The sequence below is a fragment of the Staurois parvus genome, unplaced genomic scaffold (genome assembly GCF_062004578.1).
Source record: "Staurois parvus isolate SC_StPar_1 unplaced genomic scaffold, SC_StPar_1.0 ptg000669l, whole genome shotgun sequence".
Lineage (NCBI taxonomy): Eukaryota > Metazoa > Chordata > Amphibia > Anura > Ranidae > Staurois > Staurois parvus.
The window spans coordinates 528,579-547,612 of record NW_028318465.1 but is presented as its reverse complement, the minus strand read 5'-3'; the positions used below and the strand labels follow the sequence as shown (position 1 = coordinate 547,612).

General features: G+C 42.6%; 1 protein-coding gene across 2 annotated transcripts in view; it reads left to right on the top strand.

Annotated features, from left to right (window-relative positions):
- The window catches only part of SENP1 (SUMO specific peptidase 1), a 67,237-nt gene that overhangs the window by 11,630 nt on the left and 36,573 nt on the right, over window positions 1-19,034 (top strand). For both annotated transcript variants that reach the window (XM_089652032.1, XM_089652033.1), the window contains exons 2-6: window positions 5,169-5,219; window positions 9,391-9,494; window positions 12,983-13,055; window positions 13,967-14,147; window positions 17,837-17,999. In XM_089652032.1, the coding sequence (XP_089508158.1) occupies window positions 5,216-5,219; window positions 9,391-9,494; window positions 12,983-13,055; window positions 13,967-14,147; window positions 17,837-17,999 (525 nt within the window). In that variant the 5' untranslated portion in view covers window positions 5,169-5,215. The remainder of the gene's footprint in view (window positions 1-5,168; window positions 5,220-9,390; window positions 9,495-12,982; window positions 13,056-13,966; window positions 14,148-17,836; window positions 18,000-19,034) is intronic.

Here is a 19,034-nt window from a genome sequence, read left to right as displayed (position 1 = left end):
ACTTTCTGTCTATTTGATATATATGGCATTGAAATAATGTCTAGCTGTACATGCTGGGGGGAGGGGCAGCGTGGCACCATTTTACACCTTAATAGGTATGGGTGTAACCTGGTAAGATGAGTGGAGTTGGCCCAGAAGTTCCATACTTGTTTTTTTTTTTTTTTTTTTAAAGAATCTTTATTGGGTTTTCAATTCTACAAAACCTGAGCAGGTTAAATATTCCAAGGATGTATCTTAACAACATAGCATCTTTAGTAGTTGTACTGACATAATAACCAACACAGGCAATAGTAATAGATTTGTATAGATAATCTAAACAAAGAAATTCACCAAGTATGTGATATCTCTGAAGAGTTTTCAGAATAGGAAGAAGTCAGTTGTTTGCAGCAGTATCATCAGGAAAATCTGAGCAGAGATTCTGAAAAAAAAAAAAAAACTGTTTAGAAAAAGAGAAAAAGGAGAGGGGTGTTGTGAGTTAGAGATGTAGAAGGATGCGTAAAGGTATGCGACAATGTACCCTGAGGTATATAGGTGATAGCAGGTTGTGGCGTAATGGCTATGTGCCGAAGAACTGAGACTATGATGAGTGTCATGTATACGGGTCGAAAGGTACTGTAGGGAGAAGAAAAAAAACGTATGTGAAAGAAGATTGAAAAAGAGAGAGAAGACAAGTTAAAGGGAGCAATAGAGAGAAAAAGTGTGGGAGAGAGCTTAGACTGAAGAATGACAAAAGAAAAGAGAAGGGGAGATGAAGTAGGAGCGGGCTGGAGGGGTCCTTCCCAGAAGACATTGTATATGTTTAGTAGTAAGATGAAGGGTGAATTAAGGAGCTAGGGGGATGGCAGAAGAAGGCAATATGGGGTGGAGGGTACTGCAGGTGTTGTAAGGCCTCACTTGGTTGGGGATGTGAAAGGACGAAGTGTTGAGGTTAGAAGGGGATTGAAGTATATAGGAAACGGTGGAGAGAATAGTTGGATAGAAGTTTAGCTTGGCTGACTAGGAGTGGTAAGAGAGTAGTAACAACATAATGAGCCTAGTATGCCTATGATACATAATCATAACAAGACAGGATGGAGCAATATAGAATATCCAGACTACTGGATCGTGTTTCCAGGTTGAGTCACAAAGAAGTAGATGCTGCTCTGGAGTCGGAAAGGATTGTTGAATATAAAGTCTCCATTTTCGAATATATTTCTCCCCTCCTATGCTGCTGAAGTTCCATGCTTTAATTTACTGATCTCCTGAGAACAACCCATACTTTCACAAATGTTTGTAGACACAGTCTACATGCCTAGGTGCTTGGTTTTATACACCTGTGGCCATGAAAGTGATTGCAACACCTGAATCCAATGATTTGGAGAGGTGTCCCAATACTTTTGGCAATATAGTGTGTGTGTGTGTGTGTGTGTATGTAATGTTTTGTTTTTTCTTCAAAGGAGCATGCAGAGCATTGGTAGAATCTACAGGCGCCTGCAGACTCTCAGCATGTTGTTTACCTGTACCTTGTATGGGCAGGCAGTTACCAGAGAGCAGGAAGAATCAATGAAGTACCAGAGTGCTCACCAGTGCCCTTGCAGTTCAATGAGAACTACAAGCCATCAGCCACAGCGGCTGACTGTACTTGTAGGCATTCATTCACAGGAAACTGTGAAATGGTTTTTCAGATAGTGACAGTGCAGGGAGAGGATGGGGAGGCTGTCACAGGGAGGAGGGAGAAGCTACATATGCTGGAAGGTGCACTTTTCCTTTATCCACTTGCCTACAGGGCTTTTATACCCCCTTCCTGCCCAGGTCAATTTTCAGCTTTCAGTGCTGTCGCACTTTGAATGAAAATTGTGCGGTCATGCAACATTGTACTCATATGAAATTTTAATCATTTTTTGGAGACCGGTTTCTTTTGGTGGTATTTAATCACCTCCTGGGTTTTTTTTTTTTTGCTAGACAAACCAAAAACTGAAAATTTTGAAGAAAAAAAAAAAGTTTTACTTTTAACCTTCTGTTATAAAATTTTGTAAATAAGTGATTTTTCTCTGTCACTGATGTGCGCTACATCAGTGATGGGCACTGATAGGCGGCACTGATGACCATTGACAGGCATCACTGATGGATACTGAAAGGCAGCACTCATATATGGCACTAATAGGCAGCACTGGCGGGCACTGATAGGTGGCACTGAAAGGCAGCTCAGATGGGCACTGGTATGTGGCATTGATGGGCACTGACAGGTGGCACTGATGGGGCTAACCTGATCATCAGTGCCTTGATGATCAGTGTACATGTCTCCTCTCCTCACAAGCTGTCAGCGTGATAACTCGTGAGGAGAGGAATGCCGATAACTGGCATTTCCTTATTTACATGCGATCAGCTGTGATTGGAAGGACGTCATATGACGTCCTCCCGGAATGAGAGAATCTCCTTGCGCCCGTCATTTCCTTATATGGTGGGCGGCGGTTAAAGGAGAAGTACAGCCAAAGTTCTTTTGGCTGCTGTTCTCCTGTGGATCACAGGAGAAAAGTGTATGCACTCCTGTGACCCATATTCAGTTGACAGTAGGCTGAAGTCACTTAGCCGGTCCAGACTGAGGAAAGATCCAGCCACTTCCTCCCCCTCCAGAGCCCAGCTTTCTAGTGAGCGTGGGGAAGGGGGGTGGCCCTAGGAGAGAGTGGTGACTGGCAGTCACTGAGAGAACTCGGCTGTCATTTAATTGCCGCGTTATCACACTTGCAGCTGGCGGACAGATCCAGCATCACACCGATGCTGCAGCCACCCAGGAAAGTATAACTGGCTAAAAAAAACAAACCACTACTTCTCTTTTAAAGTGACCCTAAACTATGGTTTAAAAAAGTAAATATTTGTAACCAGGGTGGATTTGATTTAAATCAAACTGATTTAAATCACGATTTAAATCACTAGTCAGTAAGGCTTGATTTAAATGATAGTTTTCTACATAAAGTCGAATTCTTGCTGGTATAACTTTAATATGCAAGTAGATGAAGATTTTTTAGAATAACATCTTTTCATATTAGTTTTTTTATCCCCAGTTTCATAGGTTAATCATTCATATTTGGACAACTTTTCTGTTGTACTTAGGAAGGAGAAAAATAATCATTACCTTAATAATAACAATTTAAATAGATTTATTCAACTGAAACAATAACATTCCAGCATATGTGATTTGCTTAAACATCCATGTTTGGTAACTAATTTGGCTAAACAAAATATATATTTTAAGAAACTTAGACTGTCAGCCCCTCCTTCCTCCTCGCACTTTGTTTCACTTTCTTCTTGTGCAGATCTATTCCACTCCAAACAATCAGAAAAATATTGTTTCTATTCTATTCACTGAACTTCTTGAAATTTAGCACTGAAGGGGTTGATTCTGTTTTTTCATAGGTTTGTAGAAGTTAGGATTAAGGTCTTTCTTAACTCTGTTCATGTTATAACATTTTTGCTGTGAAGAAGAGGCATGTGATCTCTGCTGAGTCAAATTCAGTTTTGAGAACTGCAAAAGTAAACCAAGCATCTGTGATAATATTTTGTAGGCAGAGAAACTGCCCAATAATCTTACATAAACCTCTGGAAGAGCATGACATTGTGAATGGATTAATGGAATTTATTTACCAAAAAAATTAAACATATACAGCCTTATTCTACATAATTAAAAAACTAATCTTTATTTCATGATGGAATAACCTTTGGATGGTAATATATTTTCCTCAAAAAGCATTTTATTTAAAAAAAAAAATCTGATTTAAATAAAAAAAATCCGATTTTAAATCAAAAAAATCTGATTTTTTTTTTTTTTTTTTTTTTTATCATTGATTTTTATCCACCCTGTTTGTAACTCAGAAAAGTTCCTTCTATTGTTGTTCTTTGCCTCCTCCAAATTTCCAAATTCATTTTTTTTTTTTTTTTTTACTTGCTCTGATCTAACTTTCTGTTACGAGGCTAGTTTTGTTTTTGGTGGTCCCGTTGTATAAAGGAACATAGCCACCCTCTCTTGTACTCTCCTGAGAGGGACTATAGACAAGGTGCATAGAGCAGTGCACATGACCACAGCTAATGTAGACTGCTTGTTCCAAACAAATGAAAGTTAGGGGGGAAAATGATAGGTTCTGGTGCTCAGGGGGGACATTAACAAGGAGGCAGTAAAACAAAGAGAATTTCATGAAAAGTTGATTAAAGGTCCATTAACCTCCCTGGCGGTATTCCCGAGTGTAACTCGGGGTAAAGTTTCAGTACCAAAAGCGGTAACCCCGAGTTACGCTCGGGCTTACCATGCGGCGTTGCTCAGAGATTCCCTGCCCTTCGCTCCCACGATGCGTCCCCTGCAGCGTCCCCGGCCATCTCCTCCAGCCGATGCCGGCTTCCGTGTTCCGGTCCCTGCGAGCGTCAGGACGTACGGGATGTACGGGGGACAGAACCGGCGGGAAATTAAAAAATTTTTAGAAACTGTCATTTTCTAATAAAGAAATTTGACATAGTAAAACATTACTGTATCAAACCATTTCACATACATTTTGTCCTGTGCCCTGCCTGCATTTATACTGTTCTTTCTGCCTGGAAACTGAGAAAAGTCCATGGCGCCCAAAAAGTGTCCCTTTAGGTCAAAAGCGGTTTTAGACCAGCTAGAGAATAGCGATAGTAAATCAGAAACACTTGCAGAATTGAGTGATAATGATTTGTGGGGAAATTCGTCATCAGACACTGAAAACTATTTTGCGACTTTGCTCAGCGATGTGCGAACTTGGCGCTATATTTCAAATTTCAGTGTTTTTGGTTTGATTATATTGAATTAAATTTATTATAATTTTATGATTATTTATTAAATTATAATTTATGATTTTCTGTTTCAAGTTTTATCCTACCCAGGATGTTTACTAGACTCTTGTTCAGACAGATTTCAGTGAGTTATTCCTAAAAAATTACAGGCCTACAATAAAAAAAATACATATTTCCATGCAAAAAAATGTACTGCTTTCAGCACAGAAATATGGACATAATCAGACCGCTAGGGAGGTTTAGTAGATACGCATGACTTATTTTTAAAGTGTAAGGGTATTGTTCAGTGTCACGTTAATGATTTTTTTGGAAACAACTATTTGTATTGTCTTTATTTTCCCGTTTTTTGATTGTGTGGTGTTTTTTTTTTTTTCCTTCATTTGCAGACAATAGAAATTTACATTGAGATCCCAGGGATGACCTAGAACTTAAAATGGGTAAGTGATAGTTAATACTTTACACTCATGTAAATACTGTTTTTAAAGCAATGCGTGTTAATGCTCGACAGCACACATTAATGCAACACCAGAGAATAGACCAGTCTAAATGGGCACAGTAGTCTGTTACTGTGTTGCAGGTGTGGTTCCATTAAAAATTAGGACAACACAAAATATGAAGATATGAATATTTTATGTGTGTTGAGGTAACACAATTCGATACCACATAGCACTGCAACTGGAAAGTGTAGCTTTGTCCTAAAGGGGTGCTCAACCCATGGCCTTCAGAGCCCTCTGATGTGGCCTGCGACCTCAAACCAGGGAAGCAAATGCCCAGGCTTGGCAACTCATTGATCACGATCTGGGCTTTGTAGCACCAACTTCTGTCGCGGGCGGAGTGATACCAAGTGCACTTTGCCTGGGACCTTTTTTGCTGCCAGCTGAGTGATGCCACCAGAAGCTGGAAGAGGAAACAAAAGTCAGTGTATTAAACACATACACTGTGCTTTTGCAGTGGGCATATTAGCACCTATAAAAGGGTTAACAACTGTTAGGCTGCGTTCACACTGATCTGCTGGTGCAGTGCATGTGTGGCTTTCCTGTGGGTTGGCTGCACTGAGCTATAGTCTTCTATTATATCCTGTGGGTTCCTCCTGATTGCAGATTTGGTGCGCTTTCAGAAAGTTCACCACACCTGCAAGATTTAATAGAATTCTCTGGCGAAGCACAGCTAACCCGCAGGTGCACTGCACCCACAGTGAGGGTAAACCTCATCGCAGCAGTGTGAAAACAGCCTTCTAGGTGTCTCAGGACGGTAAGGGCTCATTTACCTTTAAAAACCCCATAGTTGATGTGTTTTTACCACACACCCCCAATAATGGTGTAGCATCCGGGGTTGCAGTGGTGACCCCACCACATGCTCCAGGGGCCTGTGTGGCCCTGCTATCATATGTTTTATGCTTGGAGAGGAGGGGCGGCGGGGACAGCATATACAAGAACCGATCCTCTCCAATTTCCTCTTGCAACTACTGAAAGCTGGCTTCTCCTCTCCCTCCCGCTGGCATTCAGTGTCTGCAGGAGGAAAATGTTCATTATGCCATTCAAAATGAAATTCTGAATCATTTCATTTCATTGTGGCCCATGAACAGTTACCAATCACTTAACAGGCCCTTGTTCTTCAAAAGGTTGCGTACCCTTCCCTAAATGTCACACTGCCAGCTTATCTGAAGCTCTGTCCTATCTGGTCACTGCTCTGAGGTAAAGCAACATGAGTGAATGTGGAGTGTCAATGTGAACACCACTTCTGAACATATTTGCCTGGTTTTTATCCATTTTCAATATCTTCCTTTTTAGCACTGAAGTTTTGATGTGTGTGTACGCTGATCAGGAGCTTTTGACTTCACTCTTGACTTGTTCCAGGCCAGTTATATTAGTACATAAGTAATAAAACCAAAAACAAGCAACTTGTATTTCTAGAAAGTCAGCTATGCCATGTCGTTTTTTGGCTATTGGAATCTCCTAACCGCTTGACCTCCTCCCTATAGCAGATTTACTGCTACAGGGTGGATGTGATTTTGAATGTCCGCCGTAGGGGGCGGCTGCCGGAGTGCTGCTTCTGCTGTGATTGGACACAGCAGAAGCCAATCAACAGGTGCTGGCCAATGGATGAGTGCTGGCACCCGTTGATCGCCAAGGACACTTACAAAACACATCTGCCTATGTAAACAAGGCAGAGCTGTGTTCTGTCAGCAGATATCTGCTAGATTTTCTGTTCCTGCAGGGAATAAAATCTAGCAGATTTCCATAGTAAAAAGACCTAACACAGTACACAAAAACACTGGTAAGCACACAGTTAACACTTTGATTGTCCTTGATGTTTAAATCTGTCTCCCGCCAGCTCTAAGTGTGAGAACGCAGTGATCACATGATTGTTGTGTTCTCACAGCTGCTCTGAGCATAGAGCGGTGACTGCCAGTCACTGCCATCTGCTCTGATTTCCACACCCCCCCCCCCTCTTTCTGCTGGAGCGCTGGTCTGTGGAGAGGGAGGGAGCAGCTGGCTTGGGCTCTCAGCGGCTTGCTCAGAGGTTGAGCCAGGTGCTGCTGCAGACTCGAGTGATCCCTGACTCTAAAGGCGGGAACTTTCCCCAGCCTGGACCGGTTGAGTGACGTCAGCTATCCGCTGAAAACCGGTCGCAGGAGTGCAGAATGAACTGCACTCCTGTGATCCACAGAAGTACAGCCAAAAGAGCTTTGACTGTATGTATCCTTTTAACTCCTCCCCAGCCAGTGTCAATACAGTGACAGTGTGTATATTTTTAGCACTGTTTACTGTATTCATGTAACTGGTTCCCACAAAGTGTCAGTGTCAGACTGTCTGCTGCAATATTGCAGTCCCACTATAAGCTGCTGCCTGCTGCCATTACTAGTATAAAAGAAAAAAAATTCCAGTATATATACCATAGTTTGTAGACTATAAATTTTGCGCAAACCAATCAGCATAAGCTTATTGGGATTTTTTTTTTTTTTTTACAAAATAGCAGAATATAATTGGACATTTTATGAAGACATTTAGATTGTTAACATTTTTATTGAATGTATTTTATAGCAAAAAATATTGTTTTTCTTATTGACAAAATGTCAGTCTTTTTCCATTTGCAGTGCAAAAAAATAAAAAAAAACCAATGGCAATCAAATACCACTAAAATAAAGCTCTGTGGGAAATACTGTTCCAAAATTTGGGATTTTCTTTTACCTTCACTTTTGATGATAATGGACAATTGGAGAGGGTGAATCTCCCTAATGGGAGCACAAATGGCAATAAAACTTGACAGGTGTTCTAATCCCTCTCCACTCTTTGCAAAACTGGAAAAAAGTCTTTAGTGTCACGGTTTCCATTAAGCTAGAAAGTCTGTTCTCATCTATATATCTGTTTTCAAATGTTTCGGGGTCTGGGAGGATGCTGGCCAGCTCATTCAAACTCCATTAACCATAAGCTGTCAAACAGCTGGTGGCCCGCTATTAACCAAGTTATTGGGTTGTACTTTATTTTGTAGCTTGGGCTCCATTCACACTTGGGCGTTTTTGAATTGCGAATCGTTTTGAGTGACAAGCTTTGCATGAAGCGCACTGCTGTGATTTCAGCACGATTTTGAAGAACTGCACTGCGTTTTAGGTGCCATTTAAAATGAATGAATCTGAAATTTGGGTAGTGCGATTTGTCATTTTAGCAGAGCATTTTGAAATCTTGAAAAGAATTGCCCAAGCCTCTGTTCACACCAATGCGATTTTGACGGTTCAAAATCTCATAAGTCACACCCTGTTTGAGCCTATGGAAATGTTCAAATCTGTGCTACTTCAACTTGCACCAATTTTGAAAACTATTTTTGCCCATTTTATGTGCGACTTGCATTGACATCTGTGCATGAAGTTGCAGAGGCATCGGCTAGCCGCACATGAAATTGAACTGACCAGCGGATTTGAAATTGTGATTTCAAAGCCGCATTTGGTGTGAAACAGGACTTAGTTGTTCTGTTAGTTGGATTAGGTAGTGCACAGTGATGATGATATCAATTCCTTTTAGTGGTGTAAGGGAGCAGAACTTCTGTCAGGTTTTTTTTCTGCATCCCTACTAGGGGGATTTTACTTTTTTTGTTCTGGTGACAGGTAGGCTTTTTATGACAGAAGGGACTCTATGGGGTGATTTATAGCTTACGCGTGATTGTGTGCTGGAACAAGTAACTTTCATGTGCATTTGTGGGATTTATGTCATCCCAGCCAATCAAAATCATTGATGACTCCGAACTTAGAAGAAGACTAGACCGAGATGGAAGTGCCGCCAACAGATCAACAAGGGGGTAGTGCACATAGTTGTATACATAGATAATTTAGTATTCAATGAAGTACATATCATCCAAGGCACATGCAATTACTCCAAGATTAGCTGTATCTAAATGTGCATTATGGCAAAAGCTCCTGGAGGGCTGAAGAATTTTAAGCAGGTTAATTCCATAATATCTCTTCCCTACTCCAAAATGGAGAAAACAAACAATATGGGCACTTGATCTGCTTTAAGTATCAATAAAATGAGTTTTGTTCAAAGGTATGCCATCTTTATAGTTTTGGGTTGTTTTAAAAATAAATAAATAAATGTTTTTCTGATTTCGTTGTAGATGAAGAAATGAAAGAAATGATCTGGGAGAGTGAACATAACTCGGAGTGTAAAGCACATTTTAAAGACTCCACACATGATTCTTTCTCTTCATACAACTATGAGGTTTGAACACTTCAGTTTCTTTCCAATATGTATATGAGACCAACCTATTGCATAGTACTTGACAGAATACTTAAATGTATTCCCCCAAATACCTGTCCCCCTGAGGTTCTCACATTCTAGTGTCATTACCACAGGTGAGATTTAAACCCAGGGATTATAGTTGCAAGCTAGAAGCGCTTCCATTTTGGCAACTAAGGTCAGATTTACACATATGGATTTCCTTTGAGATCGATAGAAGTATAAGACAATAGGTCAATGAAAATAGTTTTTAAAGCATAGTATTATGTACCTTGACCTACAGTGCAAAATGGCTTGCATTGGATTATGTTTAACACGCGCTTCCATTAAGAAGGCATGTGTCTGAAAATGGTCAAGTGTGAGGGCAATTTAAATACCTGTGTTTTACTAGTCAGTTTTTATCTTCCTTTCCCAAGTATAATAACATGTTATTAACTCCTGTAATATTGGTAAATCTTATTTTAAAATATCTCCTTTTAAAGTGTTATTAAACCCAGGACCCTGCATTCACTATATCTGGTCTCCCACAATACACAGAACATGGAAATGCAATTATGTTAGTAAATATAAATTGCTAAATACCTTTTTTTTCTCATCAGCAGTATATAGCAGTCCTGTGTTCTATCGGTGTTCGGCCGAGCACTCAATAAAGCTTGTAGGAGTGGTTTTCATTCTCAGGCCTATGAGGCTGCATGACCACTGACCCGCTGTCTGGACAGTGCTGATTGGCCCTGTGCTGATAACATACATCCTCCCAAAAAAAACCTCTGCACATGCTCATTTTGGTGTGTATTGCTAGAGTGCCTCCTAGGGCTCTGTACTATCAGTAGATGGATTGGGGACAGTAGAAGGGGAGGAACAGAGAAGACAGAATCAAACGGCTTTTTTACACAATGCAGAGCATTAACCCCTTAGGTTCCACAGTGAGTATAACAAGCATGCTTTACTGCATATACAGACTGATTTTAATGTTGTGGGTTTAGTAACACTTTAAAGTGTTACTAAACCCAGGACCCTGCATTCACTATATCTGATCTTCCACAGTACACACAACATGGATATGCAATGATTTTAGTAAATATAAACTGCTACCGTATTTTTCGCCATATAAGACGCACCTGCCCATAAGACGCACCTAGGTTTTAGAGGCAGAAAACAGGAAAAAAAAATTCTGAACTAATGGACTGCAGACATAGTACAGTGGATGACCAGAGACTGCGGACAGCACAGGGATGACCAGAGACTGCGGACAGCACAGGGATGACCAGAGACTGCGGACAGTACAGATGACTGCTGACCTTTGGGGAGGTGGGGAGCTGGTACCTGAATTTGACAGGTACCCGATCTTACCTGTTCCTCGATCCAGCCGCACGCTGTCTTCCCGGCTTCTGTAATGGCGCTCGACATGACAGCCGGGTGCCCAGTGCGCATGAGCGAGAAGCACTTGCGCCTTGTGATTGTTCCGGCGGCTTCTGGGATCTGTCATGTGTCCCAGGTACCGCCTTACCATTCACAAAGCGCACCGCTTCTCGCGCATGCGCACTGGGCACCCGGCTGTCATGCCCAGTGCCCACACTACAGAAGCCGGGAAGACAGCACGCCGCTGGATAGAGGAACAGGTAAGGTCCCGCTGCAGAGCTGAGCGACCGGCCCGGTATTCTGACACGGCCGCGGTGGAAATACCGGACCGGCCGCTCCATATTCGCCTTATAAGACGCACTGACATTTCCCCCCCAGTTTTGGGGAAGAAAAAGTGCGTCTTATACGGCGAAAAATACGGTAAATACCTTTTTTTTTTCATCAGCTGTTAGAGAAGTCTTGTGACTTCAGCAGAGCACTGGTTGAAGCTTGTAGGAGTGGTTTACTTTCTCCTCTAGGAGGATGCAAAACCGCTGTCATCTGTCTGGACTGTGCTGATTGGCCCTGTGCTGATCACATGCACTTTCCCAAGGAAGAAAAAAAAAAAACTTCTCTAGCAATACACACCAAACTGAGCATGTGCATGCGACTACGGGTTCGGTCTGTCTTATCAGGTGGACATTTGAACAAGAGGTGGGCAGAGAAGACAGGTCCAAACAGCCTTTTTACACAATGCAGAGGATTAACCCCTTAGGTTCCTCAGTGAGTATAACAAGCATGCTTTATTGCATATACAGACTGATTTTACTGTTGTGGGTTTAGTTACACTTTAATATAATTAACCATTTTGCGTGCTCCATAGCAATTAACAGTTTCGTTACCAAGATGCCCTCACGATTGTATCCCTGTTTTAATATCAAACCTAAGTGTATAATCAGAAATGTCTTTTTTTTTCCCCAGACTATTCTTGTTAATAAGACCAACATAATAGCATAGATATCTCGAATTGAAAACATAATGGCATACGCACAATACAAGATATTTGTGTTAAAAACAACATAACAGTTTTTTAATTCCTTATGAAAGCATTTAACCTCCTCCCTTCTGAAAAAGCAACCTATACACACATCAGTCGTTGCCTATCGCAACATCCAGTAAAAAGAATATATATACCCAAAGTATCTTTACAGTTCTATAGCTCCGCTACTCCTAAATCAGGTGGTATAACCCTATTCTATAACCGTCTACAATGTAAATCAGAATTTAATGAGACTACTCCCTTTAATCAAGTGGGGAACAAAAACTTAGAGACTGAAATCTCTAATGAGCAGTGGGAATGTTTTTTCAGCTACTAGATATGTTAACCTTTGGGAGCTAATGCACAAAATTTCCACAAGCTGGTATCTAACTCCTTACCAAATGGCCAAATTCTCAGAACAACATAGTCCTCAATGCTGGAGAAACTGCGGTCAGATTGGTACTCTATTACATATATTATGGACATGTAAAAATAGAAGCTGTTGGTGTAAAGTTTTCCACATAATATTGGAAATGACTGGGCTATTAAAACAACCAGATCCTACCCTAGCCATTTTGAATATAAATATAGATACATATCCAATCCATTATTGACTCTTAGTGACACATATTCTTCTTCTAGCATTAAGACTTACCATTACTAGACACTGGAAAAAAGACTTGGTCCCTTCTGTAAAAAGTCATTGGGCTAGTCTAGACCCCTTCATCTATGAAAAATCTTTCTTACCTAAACCATAGAATTACTAAATTTGACAAAGCTCGGAAACCCTGGTCCGACTGGTTCAGAACTGTAACCTAAGATATTATGTTTAACCTTTTTTTGCATACTCTAAAATGATTATTTCATGGAACTAGCAGAACTGTTAGGAATTATTTAATATTCCTTTTTTCTCTTAAACATTACCGCAACACCTATACTGTGATATTGTATAACTGTTCACTGTCCTATTTTTGTTTTTTGTGTTGCTGTAACTATATTTGTAAAACCAAATAAAAATATATTATGGGAGGGAAAAAAAAGGCCAACATGAAAACATGTTTAGTTTATTTTAAAGACTTCTTTTCTTTTTCAGTACACTCCTATGCATCCTAGGCGATTTGAAAGACCTATTTTTAAGTCTCTTCATAAACACATCTTCCACTCTGGTAAAATACTTTCTTTTTATTTCATGGTGTTGACATGCTATGCTAGTACTGTATTTGAGGTCTTCTTTAACAAAGCTGTCTTTCATATATTTCTAAAAATCTGACCGCGTTACATTATATTAATCGTGACCTTGAGGCAAGTCGGGACTTTGTACAGCCTGTATTTAGCAAAGTATTGTTACCTTCTTCTTTTTTTTTTTTTTTTTTTTTAGATATCTTTTATGTCAGGCTCACTTTAAAGGATAAGTTCACCTTTTGGACAAAAATAATTGCACATTTTTTTGCAGGTAAAAAAGCTTGTAAAGTATTACACCAGCGATCAGTAGATTGCTGATGCCATGCAGTTCTCCTGCACACCTGTCAGGATATTTGCTTGCTGTACGGGATGTACAAGCAAGTACATATACTGACTGGAAGCTTCAGTGAACTACCATGGCGCTCCAGAGTGCTGTGTAAGATAATTCAAAACTACAAGTTGACAGCCGCTAAGACTTGTAGGCATTCATAGAACACTGTGAATGAGTGACACGGCCATGTGGTCGCACTGTTTTCAAATCTGACCAATCGTACAAGGTGTAGTTTCCATGTACTATCTGTCAGAGGTGGGGGGGGGGGGGCAGCCACAGCTGCAGCTATGGGAACATATATAATGAATACAATTCTATTTGGTCTTTGGAGGTTGTTGGTACCTTTTTGGTGTACAGTGGCTCAATTTTAGCGCTCACTTTTATGCTTGTTTATTATTGGCTATGGGAACATGTTACTTGTTCCATAGGTGAACTTAAAGGATAAGTTCACATGTGCCTGTCCATTGTAATGAACTATCCTTTAATAGGAAACCCAGTGATTAAAGTCACATGTAGAATTTTAACTAACGTAATCTAACACCTATTTGTTTTATGCACCCTTAGAAACATTAAAAGCAGAGAAGAAGGCGATGTCTATTAACAATACAACATCGGCTCCATCTGTTGATTTCCTTAGAGCCAAACAAAATGGCAATGGACATTCTTCTATTTTTCCAACACCGTTTGTGTTCTCTCAGAAGCAAAGACCAGCAAAGACTGCCCATGAAGAAACACGAACATTAAGGTATGGGTTATCCCACACTTTATTTGCAATTCAGAAATACCTGGAGAATAATTCTTGGGATTTTATAGCCGATGAGGTTTATTCTATACATGTCTAGGTACTATATATATATATATATATATATATATATATATATATATATATATATATATATATATATATATATAAATAAATTATGTATGTGATGTACCTTATCTTAAATGAAAACTGTCATGAGAGGAATACAGGGACCTTCACTGATTTTGTTCTGATGTTGCTATTATATTTGTTACTCTTCTTCTTAGTCTCTGGGGTCTATTTATAAAAATGTCACAAATACTGACCATGCTGTGTCTAATATGTTTATTATTGCCTAATTGTCTTTTAAAATGCTTATGTTTATGATCATCAGCTTCTTCTAGTGGCCATATTGCAGTAGTTTAGAATACGTAAAATATCGCATTCTGACCACTAGATGGCGCTTACGATCAGACAATAAGCATAGTACATTGTGCAATTGTTTGAGATGGCATTGCAAAGGCTTCAGGCATTTGCACAGCAATTTTGAATACCGTATTTGCCGGCGTATAAGACGACTTTTCAACCCCTGAAAATCTTCTGAAAAGTCGGGGGTCGTCTCGTACGCCGGTATACGGCGAGCCGGTGTATCAGGGCGGCACTTTTTCCAGGGGCGGTGTCCTCCAACGGACACTAAGTACAGGGGTGGGCAGAGGGGCTGCTGTACCTTACCTGGCTCCGGTCCCGGTCCCACGATGATCCGGTCCAGGAAGCGCGGCTGCTCCTTCTTTCAGTTCGGTCGCTCGGCTCCGCCTCCTTACCGGTGATTGGGCGCCAGCGCACACAGGCGACCAATCACCGGCGCGGAGGCAGAGCCGAACGGCCCCGTGAAAATCAAGCTGCCGAACTGAAAGAAGGAGCAGCCGCTCCTCTCCCCCACTGACACTAACGATGGGGCACTATTCCTCCTCCACACTGACACCAACGATGGGGCACTATTCCTCCTCCACACTGACACCAACGATGGGGCACTATTCCTCCCCCACTGACGCCAACGATGGGGCACTATTCCTCCCCCACTGACGCCAACGATGGGGCACTATTCCTCCCCCACTGACGCCAACGATGGGGCACTATTCCTCCCCCACTGACGCCAACGATGGGGCACTATTCCTCCCCCACTGACGCCAACGATGGGGCACTATTCCTCCCCCACTGACGCCAATGATGGGGCACTATTCCTCCCCCACTGACGCCAATGATGGGGCACTATTCCTCCCCCACTGACGCCAATGATGGGGCGCTATTCCTCCCCCACTGACGCCAATGATGGGGCGCTATTCCTCCCCCACTGACGCCAATGATGGGGCGCTATTCCTCCCCCACTGACGCCAATGATGGGGCGCTATTCCTCCCCCACTGACGCCAATGATGGGGCGCTATTCCTCCCCCACTGACGCCAATGATGGGGCGCTATTCCTCCCCCACTGACGCCAATGATGGGGCGCTATTCCTCCCCCACTGACGCCAATGATGGGGCGCTATTCCTCCCCCACTGACGCCAATGATGGGGCGCTATTCCTCCCCCACTGACGCCAATGATGGGGCGCTATTCCTCCCCCACTGACGCCAATGATGGGGCGCTATTCCTCCCCCACTGACGCCAATGATGGGGCGCTATTCCTCCCCCACTGACGCCAATGATGGGGCGCTATTCCTCCCCCACTGACGCCAATGATGGGGCGCTATTCCTCCCCCACTGACGCCAATGATGGGGCGCTATTCCTCCCCCACTGACGCCAATGATGGGGCGCTATTCCTCCCCCACTGACGCCAATGATGGGGCGCTATTCCTCCCCCACTGACGCCAATGATGGGGCGCTATTCCTCCCCCACTGACGCCAATGATGGGGCGCTATTCCTCCCCCACTGACGCCAATGATGGGGCGCTATTCCTCCCCCACTGACGCCAATGATGGGGCGCTATTCCTCCCCCACTGACGCCAATGATGGGGCGCTATTCCTCCCCCACTGACGCCAATGATGGGGCGCTATTCCTCCCCCACTGACGCCAATGATGGGGCGCTATTCCTCCCCCACTGACGCCAATGATGGGGCGCTATTCCTCCCCCACTGACGCCAATGATGGGGCGCTATTCCTCCCCCACTGACGCCAATGATGGGGCGCTATTCCTCCCCCACTGACGCCAATGATGGGGCGCTATTCCTCCCCCACTGACGCCAATGATGGGGCGCTATTCCTCCCCCACTGACGCCAATGATGGGGCGCTATTCCTCCCCCACTGACGCCAATGATGGGGCGCTATTCCTCCCCCACTGACGCCAATGATGGGGCGCTATTCCTCCCCCACTGACGCCAATGATGGGGCGCTATTCCTCCCCCACTGACGCCAATGATGGGGCGCTATTCCTCCCCCACTGACGCCAATGATGGGGCGCTATTCCTCCCCCACTGACGCCAATGATGGGGCGCTATTCCTCCCCCACTGACGCCAATGATGGGGCGCTATTCCTCCCCCACTGACGCCAATGATGGGGCGCTATTCCTCCCCCACTGACGCCAATGATGGGGCGCTATTCCTCCCCCACTGACGCCAATGATGGGGCGCTATTCCTCCCCCACTGACGCCAATGATGGGGCGCTATTCCTCCCCCACTGACGCCAATGATGGGGCGCTATTCCTCCCCCACTGACGCCAATGATGGGGCGCTATTCCTCCCCCACTGACGCCAATGATGGGGCGCTATTCCTCCCCCACTGACGCCAATGATGGGGCGCTATTCCTCCCCCACTGACACTAATGATGGGGCACTATTCCTCACACACTGACACTACTGATGGGGCACCATTAGTGTCAGTGGGAGGAGTAGTGCCCCATCATTGGAATACCATACTGAAATACCATACCATATTGAAATCAAATCTGATGTTTTTTTCATTTTTATTTGGTGTGCGTTGGAAGGGGGGTAGTCTTATACGGCGAGTATAGCTCAAACCCTATATTTTAACAGGAAAAGTAGGGGGTCGTCTTATACGCCCAGTCGTCTTATACGCCGGCAAATACGGTATTTAAATTGTTTCACATCATTTCAGTCAGTTTTAGCCCCTTCCTGCCTAAGAGTAAAACAAATGTTAATGGCTAAGCACAATTTTGCGACTGTGATTTGTGTTAGTAAAACCGTACTTATCACAACTACTTTTTGTGAATCTAGGTTTTTTTTCAGGACAAATTGGCCTTTGGTTTGGTCGTAAATGGTAATGGATAACTCCTGATTATTTATTTTTTGCATATTCAAACGAAACCCCGTGGCCCAAAATAGTAAAAAAAATGTGTTTTATATATTTTTATATATATATATATATATATAATATATTTTGAATGTTTGCCCACTCACAAAGAAATGATCAGCCTAAAAATCGAATGGTATGTGTATTGCAACACTGAGAGACAGGATAGCAACAAAAAATTCAAAAGAAATGCATGTCTAACAAATTTATGCACTGATTTGCATGTTCATGAGGGATTTTACGAACACATGTCAAAGTTGTAATTGTTTACTATCATATTCACTGCTTTAGAAATATGTGCCTATGCATTAATTTATCTGCTGCCACCCAGGGTGTAAGTATACAATTTGTAAACCGATTTTATTTATTTTTTGTTGTGCAGTGGAGCCACAAATTCAGTTGCTGGAAACACAAATCACCCTTTTGGCTCAGCTTTTGAGAAGTCCTTTCCTATTAAGAATGCTACATGTTCAAACCCGTGGAATGCAGCTAGTCGTCGGAGCCCAAAGAAGATGCAAAGACGACAACTTAGTACAGTAGAAGAAGTAAGTTTCTAGTTTCTAGTAAGTTTCTAGTCTTGTGTGCATAGCAACCTCTGTTTTGTGTAATCCTGTATTATGACCATGGGTTGTTTATCATGTATTTAGACGATAGGATTATGCTGCCACCTTCAGGCGGTTGGACACTGGCAAAAAAAAGACAGGAAACTCTTAGACATAATGCCTTCTAGCTAGGCTAGAAGTTTTTTTGTTGCCCATTTAAATGGTGGTCATGTCTGTGCAGTCTTCTGTATGTCAAAATAGCTAGTTTCTCAATGGTTCCAACTGGGATTAGCAGATTTTCTGGATTCACTGCCATACAGGTCCAGGGCAATGATCCATAACCAAGAAGTCGAATCTGTGAACCTCCTAGGGGTTCTTTGGCAGACTGGTAAGAGCCCTAGAGTAGGCCCTGCTGGTACTCTTCTCTGGTGATTCAGTGGGCCTACAGGTTGCATTACTAGTAGTGCCTTATGGGACTAAAGGTGACAGCAAGCATGATTGCTGGTGGGACTGCAGGGTGCAGCAGTGCCCACCTTGTGGGACTGCAGGGTGTAGCATATATTAAAGGACCACACAATCTTTTCCTGTGGTGAATGGGGGCAGTCAATATAATCCACATTTGGTCTGACTCCTTTAACCTATCTGGTATCTCTGCTACTTTTGGGGTACCTTCCTACTTTTCATATGTGATGAGAGAGAAATTCTCTGCTTTCTGTAAAACTTGCCAGCTTGGACCACCTTGGTCACAAGTAGATTGTCCCCCATCGCCCCTACTCATTATTAATGGAGGAGGAACCAGTTGCCGTTTCCAGTCCTCTTCTCCAAAAGTTACAGGATTTGGATTGTGGCGCAGCGCCGTATCGCAAAAAATAGCCTGGTCAGGAAGGGCAAGTGGTCAACTCATGCCTGATGTCCCTCCTTGGGTGTCACGGTGTGTGTAATGAATGGTATTTTAGGCTTGCGGTGGCTGTGTTTTGAGTTTATTGTACAAAGAATATTTAATCTTTTGAGTATCATGTAGTAACAATTATAGCCTAT